Raw genomic sequence first — 14,927 nt, forward strand, 5'->3', positions numbered from 1 at the left:
GGGTACTTCTGTAGAAATTTGCGAGTGTTTTTGGTGACATACCAAATCTGCTCAAACTCCCAATGAAGTATAACTGCTGCTGTGCCTTCTTTGTAACTGCATTGATATGCTGGGCCCAGGATAGATCCTCAGAGATGTTGACACCCAGAAACTTGAAATTATTTACCCTTTCCACTGGGTGGTATCCCTCCAGAAATGCAGCCAAGTACTCCCAGCTGGTAGTTCCGGAGTTTACTACTTAAGTAAAGCACTTCACCTCGCTGAAGGCTGCTAAGCACGCTATTGACTGTATACGCTTCCCCTACTCATATGGAGAAAGTTGATGGTGTTATCTCTCCTTGACTATTGAGTTGGGTAACGTAGCAGCAAGCACCAAACTGAAAAGTGGCTCAGATCAGCAGCAGTGATCTAGAATAGTCGTGCAGTTAGGAAGCTGAGAGTGGCTGTGGCCTTGAATTACAGAAGCAAAGCATGTGTATTTGAGGTCACAGAAAGTCACAAATCCAAGGATAAAAAACATGGAGTGCTCGCCCTCTTAGGAGCACAGTTTTAGTAAGTCTGGTTATTTTGTGAGTAAATAATAGCCTTCAGATTTGGACTTTTGAGGTTGAAAATACCCTGAACATGAACTTACTGTGTTGTTCTGGGAGGATGTTAAAAATTTCCCACCAACAAACATTCAGATGGTGAATTTTTGACAGACACTCAAATGGGTTTTATATTGTTTTAGTCATTAGAACAAATGCATAACCATTATTTTGTTAGGAGTGATGTAAGTGAATTTCCAGTTCTTTGCACTAGAGAAGGTAAATGTCAGGGATTCAAGAACACAAATATATAACATTGTACATATTAGTGAGAAAACATTGGACTCCATTGGAATGACTCACCTCATCAAATATGGTGATAAATGCATAAGTGTATTCCTAAGACCTTTGGACAGATGGGGCTTGTCAACTATGATTGGCAGCTCATTCTGGAGAAGGAAAACTCTGATTGCAAACCTCCGCTGCCTGGCGGCTATATCCACTCATGGGGAAGGCTTTGGAAGTAAACCCCATGGGAAAAATCCAGAGCTGGAGTCCCTAAGGCAGTCCCGCTAAGCGCTGCTGCTGGTGCCGAACTGTATCGGTCTCTGCCGTTCCTTTGGGTTCATCAGATATGTGGATGGGGGTGTAGTCTATCCGGTCCAGGTGACTTATCTACGTTCAGACCTTTCAGTTTCCCAAGCACCTTCTTCCTAGTAATAGTGTAATTGCATTCACTTCTACCCCCTGACACTCTTGAACTTCTGGCATACTGCCAGTGTCTTCCACAGTGAAATTTGATGCAAAATATTTATTCAATTTGTCTGCCATTTTCTTGTACCCCAGTACTACCTCTCCTGCATCATTTTCCAGCAGTCTAATATCTACACTTGCCTCTCTTTTACTCTTTTACATCTCATAGGTATTCTTCAAAGTCTTTATCTTGGAATCCAGTGCTAATCTGATTTTCCCAATTTACCTGCATATAAAAATCCCCATGACTATTGCAACAAGAATGATAGATTTCCTTCCATATTGCGAGAAAGGACATACTCAGATATCATGGATTCTTATGATACAATTTTGCTAATATGTTTGTATTCCAGAGTCTAATTATCCTAAGCACATCAGCGACAAAGTGTAAATCAGAAATGTGTATATCTTCAAAAAGGTGAACATTTAGGACGAAGCAGCCCACTTGACAGCCATCCCATCAATCACCCTAAACATTATGCCTTTCACTACCAATTCAGTAGCTACAATGTACATAACCTATAAAATTCATCGTATTTACTCAATCAGATTTGTGCACCAGCACCTGATGAACACAGTACCTCTGCAGTTGTCGAAGAAGATGGCTCACCGCCACTTTTTCAAGGACAATTAGGATGTGCATTAGATGCTGGCCTTGATCACCTGAAAATGAATAAATAAAAATCCTCAAAAAACAAAAAATAACTTAGGTAGAAGGGGTAAGTCACAGTAACCTCAACAAATGAAACTTTTGGAATCTGTACCATTTAATATCAATGGTATATTTTGTGAAATGTGATGTTTTGTGGCAGCAGTACATTGCAATGTATAATAAAAACTATTAAAAACTATAGCCGTAAATTACAGTGTTGGCACGTGGCCAAGTGGTTAAGCTGTTTGTCTAGTGATTTGAAGGTTGCTAGTTCAAGCCTTGGCTGAGCAGCATGTGTGTCCTTGAGCAAGGCACTTAATCACACACTGCTCTGCAACAATACCCGTGCCAAGCTGTATGGGTCCTAATGCCCTTCCCTTGGACAACATTGGTGTCGTGGAGAGGGGAGACTTGCAGCATGGGCAACTGCTGGGCTTCTATACAACCTTGCCCAGGCCTGCACCCTGGAAACTTTCCAAGGCGCAAATCCATGGTCTCGTGAGACTAACAGATGACTAAAAAAAAATCACAGTAAAAAAATATAAAAATTGTATTAATTAAGTAATGCTAAAAACGGGTAAAAAAAGAAAAAAAAAATGTGAGTTAGTGTCCATGGACTCATTGTTCATTCAGAAATCTGATGGGGGTAGGGAAGAAGCTGTTCCACTGAGTGTGTGTCTTCGGCCTCTTGTACATCCTCCTTGATGGTAGTCAAGAGAAGAGGCATTTCCTTTACCTCCTCCTTGATTGTGAAGAGAGATGACAGCTTTTAGAGGCAACACACATAAAAGTTGCTGGTGAACGCAGCAGGCCAGGTAGCATCTCTAGGAAGAGGTACAGTCGACGTTTCAGGCCGAGACCCTTCGTCAGGACTAACTGAAGGAAGAGTGAGTAAGGGATTTGAAAAGTTGGAGGGGGAGGGATGGAGCCAAGAGCTGGACAGGTGATAGGCAAAAGGGATACGAGAGGATCATGGGACAAGAGGTCCGGGAAGAAAGACAAGTGGGGGGGGGAACCCAGAGGATGGGCGAGGGGTATATTTAGAGGGACAGAGGGAGAAAAAGGAGAGTGAGAGAAAGAATGTGTGTATAAAAATAAGTAACAGATGGGGTACGAGGGGGAGGTGGGGCATTAGCGGAAGTTAGAGAAGTCGATGTTCATGCCATCAGGTTGGAGGCTACCCAGACGGAATATAAGGTGTTGTTCCTCCAACCTGAGTGTGGCTTCATCTTTACAGTAGAGGAGGCCGTGGATAGACATGTCAGAATGAGAATGGGATGTGGAATTAAAATGTGTGGCCACTGGGAGATCCTGCTTTCTCTGGCGGACGGAGCGTAGGTGTTCAGCAAAGCGGTCTCCCAGTCTGCGTCGGGTCTCGCCAATATATAAAAGGCCACATCGGGAGCACCGGACGCAGTATATCACCTCAGCCGACTCACAGGTGAAGGACTGGAAGGATAAGTGCCAGGAAGGAGATCAGTGGGGAGTCCCTACGCGACTCCCTTGTCCATTTGTCCCCCCCATCCCTCCCCACTGATCTCCCTCCTGGCACTTATCCGTGTAAGCGGAACAAGTGCTACACATGCCCTCACACTTCCTCCCTTACCACCATTCAGGGCCCCAAACAGTCCTTCCAGGTGAGGCAACACTTCACCTGTTAGTCGGCTGGGGTGATATACTGCGTCCGGTGCTCCCGATGTGGCCTTTTATATATTGGCGAGACCCGACGCAGACTGGGAGACCGCTTTGCTGAACACCTACGCTCTGTCCGCCAGAGAAAGCAGGATCTCCCAGTGGCCACACATTTTAATTCCACATCCCATTCCCATTCGGACATGTCTATCCACGGCCTCCTCTACTGTAAAGATGAAGCCACACTCAGGCTGGAGGAACAACACCTTATATTCCGTCTGGGTAGCCTCCAACCTGATGGCATGAACATCGACTTCTCTAACTTCCGCTAATGCCCCACCTCCCCCTCGTACCCCATCTGTTACTTATTTTTATACACACATTCTTTCTCTCTCTCTCCTTTTTCTCCCTCTGTCCCTCTGAATATACCCCTTGCTCATCCTCTGGGTTCCCCCCCGCCTTGTTTTTCTTCCTGGACCTCCTGTCCCATGATCCTCTCGTATCCCTTCTGCCTATCACTTGTCCAACTCTTGGCTCCATCCCTCCCCCTCCTGTCTTCTCCTATCATTTTGGATCTCTCCCTCCCCCTCCAACTTGCAAATCCCTTATTCACTCTTCCTTCAGTTAGTCCTGACGAAGGGTCTCGGCATGAAACGTCGACTGCACCTCTTCCTAGAGATGCTGCCTGGCCTGCTGCGTTCACCAGCAACTTTTATGTGTGTTGCTTGAATTTCCAGCATCTGCAGAATTCCTGTTGTTTGAGCTTTTAGAGGCATCACCTTTTGAAAACGTCCTTGATGCTGGGGAGACTACTGCCCCTGGTGGAGCTGGCTGAGTTTGCAACTTACTGTAGCTATTTACGGCCCAGTGCAGTGGCCCCTCCAAACCAGATGATGATGATGCAACCAGTTAGAATGTTCTCCACGGTACACCTGTAAAAAAAGATTGTGAGAGTCTTTGGTAACTCACCAAGACTCCTCAAACTCTTAATGAAATATAACCATTGTGCTTTCTTTGTAATTGTATCAACATAGAATAGTACAGCACATCACAGGCCCTTTGGCCCACAAAGTTGTGCCGAACCTCAAACCCTGCCTTCCATATAACCCCCCCACCTTAAATTCCTCCATATACCTGTCTAGTAGTCTCTTAAACTTCACGAGTGTATCTACCACTGACTCAGGCAGTCCATTCCACGCACCAACCACTTTCTGAGTAAAAAACCTTCCTCTAATATCCCCCCTGAACTTCCCACCCCCTACCTTAAAGCCATGTCCTCTTGTATTGAGCAGTGGTGCCCTGGGGAAGAGGTGCTGGCTATCCACTCTATCTGTTTCTCTTAATAGCTTGTACACCTCTATCATGTCTCCTCTCATCCTCCTTCTCTCCAAAGAGTAAAGCCCGAGTTGTCCAGTAACAGTAAAGTAACCTGGAGCAGATACCTGAAAGAGTAGTAAAGGAGCAAGAACATCTTAAAGTAGAACCAAGTGGTAGAGATACAAAGAGTTTTAGGGAGGACATTCCAAAATTTAAGGCCTTTAAAGCTGAAGGTATTCCGGTCAAAAGTGGGATACTTAAATATTTAATCAGACAAAAATACAGATCTCACCAGAAGGTTGTAAGCCTGGAGGAGATTACAACTACAATTTACAAATATATCACCCTTTGTTTAGCAAAATCATTTCTAGTGTCCTTTACAAGTCAAGAGCCACATGGGTAACAAGTGAATGGGACTCAACATTAGATAGATAATAACAAGCATTGCTTTGGACAGCCTGAAGTTCTATTCTTCACTTTACTTTATACTTTATGGTCGCCAAACAATTGATACTAGAGCGTACAATCATCACAGCGATATTTGATTCTGCTCTTTGTGCTCCCTGGAGTACAAATCGATAGTAAATATTAAAAATTTAAATTATAAATCATAAATAGAAAATAGAAAAGGGAAAGTAAGGTAGTGCAAAAAAACCGAGAGGCATATAATCTTAGCTGATTATTATTAATATCATGCAGAGTGAATTGAATCAGTCAAAAGTTGGCTTATGTGATGGTGGGGATTTCAGGAGGAAGCCGAGATGGATTAATCATTCAAAGGTTCAAAGGTCCAATTTAATGTCAGAGAAATGTATACAATATACATCCTGAAATGCCTTTTCTTCGCAAACATCCACGAAAACAGAAGTGCCCCAAAGAATGAACGGCAGTTAAACGGGAGAACCCCAAAGTCCCCCCTCCCCGCACCGGCAAAAAAAGCATCGGCACCGCCACCGAGCACAAGCGTGAGCGAGCTGATAGTAAAGACACTCAGCTAGTCATCCAGTCAGAACTTGTTGCTGAACAGATTTCCACAAGACAGGCTGAAAACACTTCAAACTTGGGCGTCTTGGAACTGATTCAAAAAGGGAAAGTTGTCAGAAGTTTTAATTTGTAAAGGGTCAGCAGGATTGATGAAAGATCCCAGTATTGATCAGCCAGAGTGGAGTTTGCTGTGGTTGAGTTTGTAGTTATTCAGTCATGTATGGAATAAGATCTATAAATGTAGATACAAGATAGCTGATAAAATATATAAACCCATTTAGGCCTTTAAACGACGTAAAGACTATTCAGTACTGCACCGGTTATATAATCAAGTGACAGGAAGTGACTTCAAATGTTAAGCAATCAGCCTGAAGAAGTGATCCAAATTAATAGTCAGTTCCCGACTGAATACTGTAATGATGTTCCATATAGGTTAAAGTGAATTGGTTTGCAGTTGGGAAAGAACCTAAATAAGTGTATATTTCAATTAAAATATGCGTTTATAAATAACTGTTTCTACATTTTCATGCCAGTAAGTAGTCAACTGATGATATGAAGATAGTTGATGGTTTGTGTCAAATGTCATCATGTACATCAGTATAACACTGCTTCTTTAAGCACTTCGTGTAACTATGCGTCGTGATTTACATGATACGTTATTATACCCTTTTCTGTTAGCTGAAAGCCTTCAAATTCAGTGTTTTGTCGACTGCTCTTTCTCTGCTTCATAAAACAGCAACCCCAAAGCACCACTACAGAATCCTCTGCTTTTTATCCCCCCACAGGAAGAGTTCAACTTGCATATGTTTAACTTCATCCATTTCCTGCATACAAACACTTTCTCTCAGTTGACGTGGAGCACAATACGCATTTCCTATCTATTGCAATATTCATTTTAAAGCTGAACAATTTAAATCCTCAGAAGGTTCACCGTTGTGGGACACACAGCAGGCGCTTCGCACAAAAAATGCTGGAGAGTCAGGAAGCCTGGAGGGAGAGGAACACGCAGCCGACGTTGCGGGCATTCCGAGCGCGTCGCCCCAGGATCTGTCACCTCACGCACGGCGATGTCCATTTAAACGGCAACCGCGACGTCGCGATCGCGAGCGAAGAACGGAGTCCGCGCGACTGCGGATCTCGCGAGAGCTGCCGCGACGCTGGTCAAAGAACAAAATAAGTCAGGGATCAGCGCGGGGGGAGGGGTGGGGGGCGGCCGTCATGGCGGTGCCGTTGCTGCGCCGGGACAAGCGGAGTGTGGCTGCTTCGCTGAAGGTTGAGTGCTCTCGGTCGGACGGCAGAGGCACGCAGTTGCTCGGTGAGCTACTGGACAGTGTGCTGAGCCCTAAGAGGCCGGTGGCCGAGGCCGAAGTGATCGAGTGGTGCAAGTGCCTGATGGCTGGCGGCGAGAGCTTCGATGACTTCTGTAAAATGGTGCGCGCCTATGACAACGCCACTCTGTGCGGTTTGGTGTGGACGGCCAACTTCGTGGCTTACCGGTGTAGGACGTGCGGGATCTCGCCGTGCATGTCCTTGTGCGCCGAGTGTTTCAACGCCGGGGAGCACACGGGCCACGATTTCAACATGTTTCGGAGTCAAGCGGGCGGGGCCTGCGACTGCGGGGACAGCAGCGTGATGCGGGACAGCGGGTGAGTGACCGACCGCGGACGCGACTCAGCCTGTTCGCGGCTCCTCTCTCCAGTAATCTCCGCTTCCAGGGCTGCGGACTCCGGCCTTGGCTTGAAGTAGTCCTCGTCCGTATTCACTGGGTAATCACTGACCTTCTAGCAGCAGCTGCACTTGTTTGTAAACTCCTTGCGTTTCCCAGTAACGCCGAGGACCGGGTACAAAACGGGACGTGACTGCTGCTATCCTGAGACTTAAGGAATGATTTTATACGTTTGATTCCTTGATTTTTGGATTCCATTTAATTAATAGTGTAAACCTGACGTTAATCTCCGTGAAATCATACAAAAGTCACAACATTAAGTCCCAATAACCCTCTTGATTTTGTAATTTTATATAATGACCTACAAAAGCTGCTCCGAATCTTAAATTTTCAGAGCTACTGGTACTACTAGAGCATAGCCTGAACAATATTAAATTCGTGGTCGAATCCTTCTCGCAGAAACCTCAATTTATTGAACTCCGCGCATGGTATATGTACATCATAGGCCCGAACAGTTTGCTTACTCGAAGTTTTGGATACCATACTGTCACATGCCGATGACCAGGCAGATTTGACACTTTGATCAGGGGCAGCAGCTTCCAAAACTATTTGACTGCTATACTGGCCCGAGCAAATAAGCAAAACTGCATTCACCCAGATGGAGGATTTGAAGGTGGGGAAAGGTGCACTATGATGTACGTTTAAGAATGAGTTCTAGACTAGATTTCCATTCAGGAATATCCACTAACGTTATGTACAATGTTGTACTGTTGCAACAATATCGAGCGGACTGGGTGGGCTGATTCTGCTCCTATGTTTTGTGGTCTTTAAAGCACCGTGCAAATGTTATTAAGAGCATTATCAAGCACACAATGACACTGCCATATATTCTAAAACCCAGATTAAAGCGATACTTCCCACAGAAGTGGCTTGATGGAGAGAAGAGTTAAGGGAAAGAATTCCAGGGTCTTGCAGTAAGGGAGTGGTATAGCAATCTGGATCAGTAACTGCAAAGTAATTTGTAGATTGTGTTGGTGGTGGAGGGAATGAGTGTTTAGGTGGTTGATGGGCTGCTGTGTTCTGGATGGTGTTGAGTTGCTGGGAGCTGTTGATCTTTCAAAAATCATTGGACTCTGGCATGGTGCCAGAGAACTGGAAAATGGCAAATGGCACTCCACTCTTTAAGAAAGGAGGAAGGCAGCAGAGAGGAAATTATAGACCAGTTAGCCTGACCTCAGTGGTTGGGAAGATGTTAAGAGTCAATTGTTATGGACGAGGTGATGGAATACTTGGTGACATAGGACAAGATGGGACAAAGTCAGCATGGTTTCCTTAAGGGAAAATCCTGCCTGATGAACATATTGGAATTCTTTGAGGAAATTAAAAGTCAGATAAAGGGGATGCAGTGGATGTTGTATATTTGGGCTTTCAGAAGGCCTTTGACAAGATTCCACACATGAGGCTGCTTACCGTGTTAAGAGCCCGTGGTGTTACAGGAAAGATACTAAAATAGTTAGAGCATTGGCTGATTGGCAGGAGGCAGTGAGTGGGAATAAAAGGATCCTTTTCTGGTTGGCTGCCAGTGACTAGTGCTGTTCCACAGGGGTCACTGTTGGGACAACTTCTTTTTATGCTGTGTATAAATGATTTAGATGATGAAATAGATGGCTTTGTTGTCAAGTTTGCAGATGATATGAAGATTGGTGGAGGGGCAGCTAGTGTTGAGGAAACAGGTAGGATGCAGAAGGAGAATGGGCAAGAAAGTGGCAAATGATATATAATGTTGGAAAATGCATGGTCATGCATTTTGGTAGTAGAAATAAATATGCAGACTATTTTCTAAATGGGGAGAAAATCCAAAAATCTGAGATGCAGAGGGACTTGGGAGTCCTTGTGCAGAACACCCTAAAGGTTAACTTGCAGGTCAAGTCAGTGGTGAGGAAGGCAGATGCAATGTTAGCATTTGTTTCCAAGAGGTCTAGAATACAAGAGCAGGGATGCGATGCTGAGGCTTTATAAGACATTTTGAGTATTATGAACAGTTTTGGGCTCCTCATCTTAGAAGGGATGTGCTGGCATTGGAGAGGGTCCAGAGGAGGTTCACAAGGATGATTCCAGGAACAAAACGGTTATCATACGAGGAACGCTTAATGGCTCTGGTTCTGTATTCACTGGAATTCAATGTATTCATTGAAACCTTTTGAATGTATTCAGAGTAGATGTGCAAAGGATGTTTCCCATGGTGGGAGAATCTTGGACAAGAGAGCACAGCCTCAAGATAGAGGGGCACTCATTCAATACAGAGAAGCGGAAAAATTTCTTCAGCCAGAGGATGGTGAATTTGTGGAATTTGTTGCCACTTGTAGCAGTGGAGGCCAGGTGGTTGGGTGTACTTAAGGCAGAGATTGATAGGTTCTTGATTGGACATGGCATCGAAGGTTACGGGGAGAAGGCTGGGAAATGGGGTTGAGTAAGAGGGGAAAAAAAGGATCAGCTATGATTGAATGGCAGAGCAGACCTGATGGGCCAAATGGCCTGATTCTGGCCTATATGGTCTAAATAGTCAACCCCAACATCTTCCCAACCACTGAAGTCAGACTAACTGGCCTAGAGTTTCTTTCTTCTGCCTCCTTCCCCTCTTGAAGAGTGGAGTGGCATTTGCACTTTTCCAGTCTTCTGGAACCATTTCAGAATCAAGTGATTCTTGAAAGTTCACTACTCATGCCTCCACAATCTCTTCAGCCATCTCTTTTAGAACCCTGAGGTGTACACCATCTGGTTCAGGTGACTTACCTTCAGACCTTTCAGTTTCGCAAGCACCTTATGGTAACTTCACACATTTTATGAGCGGTCATACCTGGAACTTCCAGCATACTGCAGTGTCTACCACAGTGACGACAGATGCAAAATACTTATATTGTTCTTCTGCCATTTCCTTATCCCTCATTACTATCTCTCCAGCATCATTTTCCACTAGTCTGATAATCACTCTCACCTCTCTTTTACACTTTATGTATCTGAAGAAACTTTTGGTATCCTCTTTAATATTTTTGGCTGGCTGGCTTCCATATTCCATTTTTATCTTAATGACTTTTTAGTTGCCTTCTGTTGGTATTTAAAAGCTTCCCAATCCTCTAACTTCCCACTAATTTGTGCTCTATTATATACCCTCCCTTTGGCTTTTATGTTGACTTTGACTTTCTTTTTAGCTATGGTTGTGTCATCTTTTCTTAAATCCTTCTTCCTCTTTGGGACGTATATATCCTGTGCTTCCAAATTGCTTCCCCTTTACCCTTTTAAAGTCAAAGTAAAATTTGTTATGAGAATACATATATTTCTCCCTTGAGATTCATTTTCTTACAGGTATCTAGAACCATAGAACACTGCAGAATAGAAAACAGGCCATTTGGCCCTTCTAGTCTGTGCCGAAACATTATTCCGCTAGTCCCAGACCTCTCCCATCCATGTACCTATCCAATTTATTCTTAAAGCCTAAGAGTGAGCCCGCACCTACCACGTCAGATGGCAGCTTGTTCCACACTCCCACCACTCTCTGAGTGAAGAAGTTCCCCCAAATGTTCCCCCTAAACCTTTCCCCTTTCACCCTGGAGCCATGTCCTCTTGTATTTATCTCTCCTAATCTATGTGGAAAGAACCTATTCACATTTACTTTGTCTATACCCCTCATAATTTTGTAAACCTCTATCATATCTCCCCTCATTCTTCTATGCTCCAAGGAATAAAGTTCTAACCTGTTCAATCTTTCCCTGTAACTCAACTCCTGAAGACCCAGCAACATCCTAGAAAATCTTCTCTGCACTCTTTCAATCTTATTGATATCCTTCCTATAGTTAGGTGACCAGAATTGCACATAATACTCCAAATTTGGCCTCACCAATGTCTTATACAACCTCCTCATAACATCCCAACTCCTATACTCAGTACTTCGATTTATGAATGCCAGGATGCCAAAAGCCTTCTTTACAACTCTGTCTTCCTGTGATGTCACTTTCAGGGGATTATGTATCTGAACTCCCAGATCTCTCTTGCACTCCTCAGTGCCCTACCATTTACTGTGTTTGTCCTTCCAAAATGCAACACCTCACACTTGTCTGCATTAAATTCCATTTGCCATTTTCTGGCTCATTTTTCCAGTTGGTCCAGATCCCTCTGCAAGCTTTGAAAACCTTCCTTGCTGTCCACAATGCCTCCAATCTTAGTGTCATCGGCAAACTTGCTGATTCAATTTACCACATTGTTATCTAGATCATTGATATAGACAACAAACGGCAATGGTCCCAGCACAGATCCTTGATGCACAATCCAGTTTACAACCTCTCCATGAATACCTAGTGTCTGAACCAATCTCCCATGTGGGACCTTGTCAAAGGCCTTACTAAAGTCCATGTCGACAACATCCACAGCCTTTCCTTTGTCTACTTTCTTGGTAACCTCCTCAAAAAACTACAAGATTTGTTAAACATGATCTACCATGCACAAAGCCATGCTGACTATTGGCTGTCCAAATACTTGTATATCCGATCTCTCAGAACACCTTCCAATAATTTACCTACTACTGAGGTCAGGCTCACCGGCATCCTGGCCTGTAATTACCTGGTTTACTTTTGGAGCCTTTTTTAAACAACGGAACAACATGAGCTACCCTCCAATCTTCCAGCACCATACCTGACACCCGACACCTTACCATCTACGGGAAAGTAAAAAAAAAACATTAGGATTTATTAAAAATTGGTAGATAAGCAAACAACCAATGTGCAAAAGAAGGGCAAGTTGTGCAAACAAAAATAATAAATAATACTGAGGGCATGAGTTGTAGAGTTCTTGAAAGTGAGGCTGTAGGTCGTGGAATCAGTTCCAAGGTGTGGTGAGGGAAGTTATTCCTGCTGGTTCATGAGCCTATGGCTGCAGGGTAATAACTGTTCCTGAAACAGGTGCTGTGGGATCTAAGGCTCCTGCATCTCCTGCCCAGTGGTAGTAGTGAGAAGAGAGCATGCTCTGAATGGTGGGGCTCCTTGATGATGAATGCTGTTTTCTTGTGGCACTGCTCCATGTAAATGTGCTCAATGGTGGGGAGGGCTTTGCCTGTGAATGACTGGGCTGTATTCACCACCTTCTGTAGTCTTTTCCATTGTATGATGCAGTGAGCTAGGATGCTCTCCACTTTCCATCTTTAGAAACTTCTCAAAGTTTTTGTGACATGCCAAATCTATGCAAGTATCAAAGAAAGTAGAGGTGGTGTTGTGCCTTCTTTGTGATGGCACTTATGTGCAGGTCCTGGGACAGATCCTCTGTTATGGTAATGTCAAGGAACTTAAAGTTACCTAGTTTTTCCACTTCCAATCCCCTAATGAGGACTGCTTCATGGACCTCTGACTTCTTCCTCCTGGAATCGATAATTATAATCAGCTCTTTGGTTTTGCTGATGTTGAGTAAGAGATTGTTGTTGTGGCACCATTCAACTCTCTCCATCACCTTTGATTTGGCGAGCAACAGTGTTGTTGTCAGCAATCTTAAATATGGCATTGGAGCTGTACTTAGCCACACAGTCATAGGTATAAAGTGAGTAAAGCTGGGGGTGAAGCACTCAGCTTTGTAGTGTATCTGTGCTGATAGTTCTTATGGAGCAGATGTTGTTAACAGGTAATCCATAATGACTAGAGTCTGCAAGTGATGAAATCAAGGAACCAGTTGCATAGGGAGGTATCAAGGCCTAGGTCTTCAAGCTTAGTGATGAGTTTTGAGGGAATGGTGAGCTATAGTCAATGAAGAATATCCTTTCGTATTGTCCAGGTATTCCAGAGGTGAGTAAAGAATCAATGAAATGGCATTTGCTGTTGACCTGTTATGACAGTAGACAAATTGGGGCAGATCCAGGTGACTCCTCAGGCAGAATTTGATATGCTTCATGACCAGTCTCTCAAAATCAGTTATTGCAGTAAATGTAAGTGCTACTGTATGATAATCATTGAGGTACGTTACTACATTCTTAGACACTGGTACGATTGAAGTCTGTTGAGCAGGTGTGTACCTCGGACTGCCAAAGCAAGAGGTTGAAGATGGCCAGAAAAACTTCATCCAGTAGATTAGCACAGGTGTTCAGTAGTCGGACAGGTACGCTGGAGCCAGATGCTTTCTGTGGATTCACCCTCCTGAAGGATGCTTTCATGAAGGCCTCAGAGACTGAAATCACAAGATCATCGGCGCCTGTAAATGAATGTGAAAGTGCCTCTGTATTCTATCGATCAAAGCAAGCACAAAGGGAATTAAGCTCATGTTGGAGTGAAACCTTGATGCTTGATTTTGTTTTGTAGGAGATGATGGCATTCAAGTCCTGCCGCAGTTGTCAAGCATCCCACTGTAATTCAAGTGTTGTACAGAATTGCCGCTTTGCATGTGGGATGGCTTTCCAGAGGTCATACCTGGATTTTTTTTGTACTTTCCTGGATTGCCTGTCCTGAAATGCACCAATCTAGCCCTCAGCAGATTTCTAATCTATTGGTTCATGCAGGGCTTCTGCTTGAGGAAGACTGAATGATCTGTGGGAACACAGTCATCTGCTTTAAAGTCACTTAACTAAAGCCCCTTGGATTCCTGTTAAATCATTCACTCTCACTTTAAACCTACAGTGCCTTCGTAGAAGTATTCAGCACCCAACTTTGTTCACATAAAAGAGTATTACAATCAGGGATTTTGATCAATTTAACTGAGAATTTTTATTTTTGAATTGCATCTTTTTTTCACAGTAGACCCCAAAAATGGAAAATTGTCAAGCGTGGAAAAACTAAAAATTCAAAAGCTGAAATGTCAGCAGTTCGGAAGTATTCATCTCCCTTTGCTCAGTACTTAGCTGAACCCTTTTTGCAGTTATTACAGCCAGTAGCCTATTTGGATAAGTCTCTATTAGCTTTACATAATGTGATGGGACAAGATTTGCCCATTCCTTCTTGCAAAATTGCTCAAGCTGTGCCCGTTTAGTTGGGGAGTGTGGTGAGCAGTAATCTTGAGGTCTTGCCAGAGACTTTCAATTGGGTTAAGGTCAGGACTCTGATTAGACCACTCAAGGACATCAATTTTCTTCATTTGAAGCTATTCAATGGTTGCTGTGTCAGTGTGCTCTGGTTCATTGTCTTACTGAAAGGCAAACTTCCTCCCCAGTTTGAGTTTTCTCACAGAGGCTGGCAGATTTCTAATCCAAGATCTCTCTGTGTTTTGTAGCATTCATCTTCTGATCAATGGACCAGATTACTAGTCCCTGCTTCTGAAAAGCATCTGCATAGCATGATGCTACCTTCAGATATTTTACAGCAGGGGTGGTGTTTCCTGGTGATGCATAGAATTAGATTTACACCACACATAGTGTTTAGTGTTGAGGGAC

At 43.8% G+C, this 14,927-nt stretch overlaps 2 protein-coding genes across 6 annotated transcripts in view; one reads left to right on the top strand and one right to left on the bottom strand.

Annotated features, from left to right (window-relative positions):
- Positions 1-6,972, bottom strand: part of mettl5 (methyltransferase 5, N6-adenosine) — a 42,892-nt gene extending 35,920 nt beyond the window's left edge. For all 3 annotated transcript variants that reach the window (XM_072261903.1, XM_072261904.1, XM_072261901.1), the window contains exons 1-3: positions 6,797-6,972; positions 4,413-4,496; positions 1,862-1,943 (exon numbers count right to left, since the gene is read on the bottom strand). The gene's annotated coding sequence lies outside the window, so the exon portion shown is untranslated. The remainder of the gene's footprint in view (positions 1-1,861; positions 1,944-4,412; positions 4,497-6,796) is intronic.
- ubr3 (ubiquitin protein ligase E3 component n-recognin 3) overlaps positions 6,779-14,927 on the top strand; it is a 224,485-nt gene continuing 216,336 nt past the window's right edge. The window contains exon 1 of one of the 3 annotated variants that reach the window (XM_072261898.1): positions 6,779-7,511. In XM_072261898.1, coding sequence (XP_072117999.1) covers positions 7,084-7,511 — 428 coding nt within the window. In that variant the 5' untranslated portion in view covers positions 6,779-7,083. The remainder of the gene's footprint in view (positions 7,512-14,927) is intronic. The other 2 variants (XM_072261897.1, XM_072261899.1) reach the window with 2 other exon arrangements.

Source organism: Mobula birostris, chromosome 6, assembly GCF_030028105.1.
Source record: "Mobula birostris isolate sMobBir1 chromosome 6, sMobBir1.hap1, whole genome shotgun sequence".
NCBI classification, from domain to species: Eukaryota; Metazoa; Chordata; class Chondrichthyes; order Myliobatiformes; family Myliobatidae; genus Mobula; species Mobula birostris.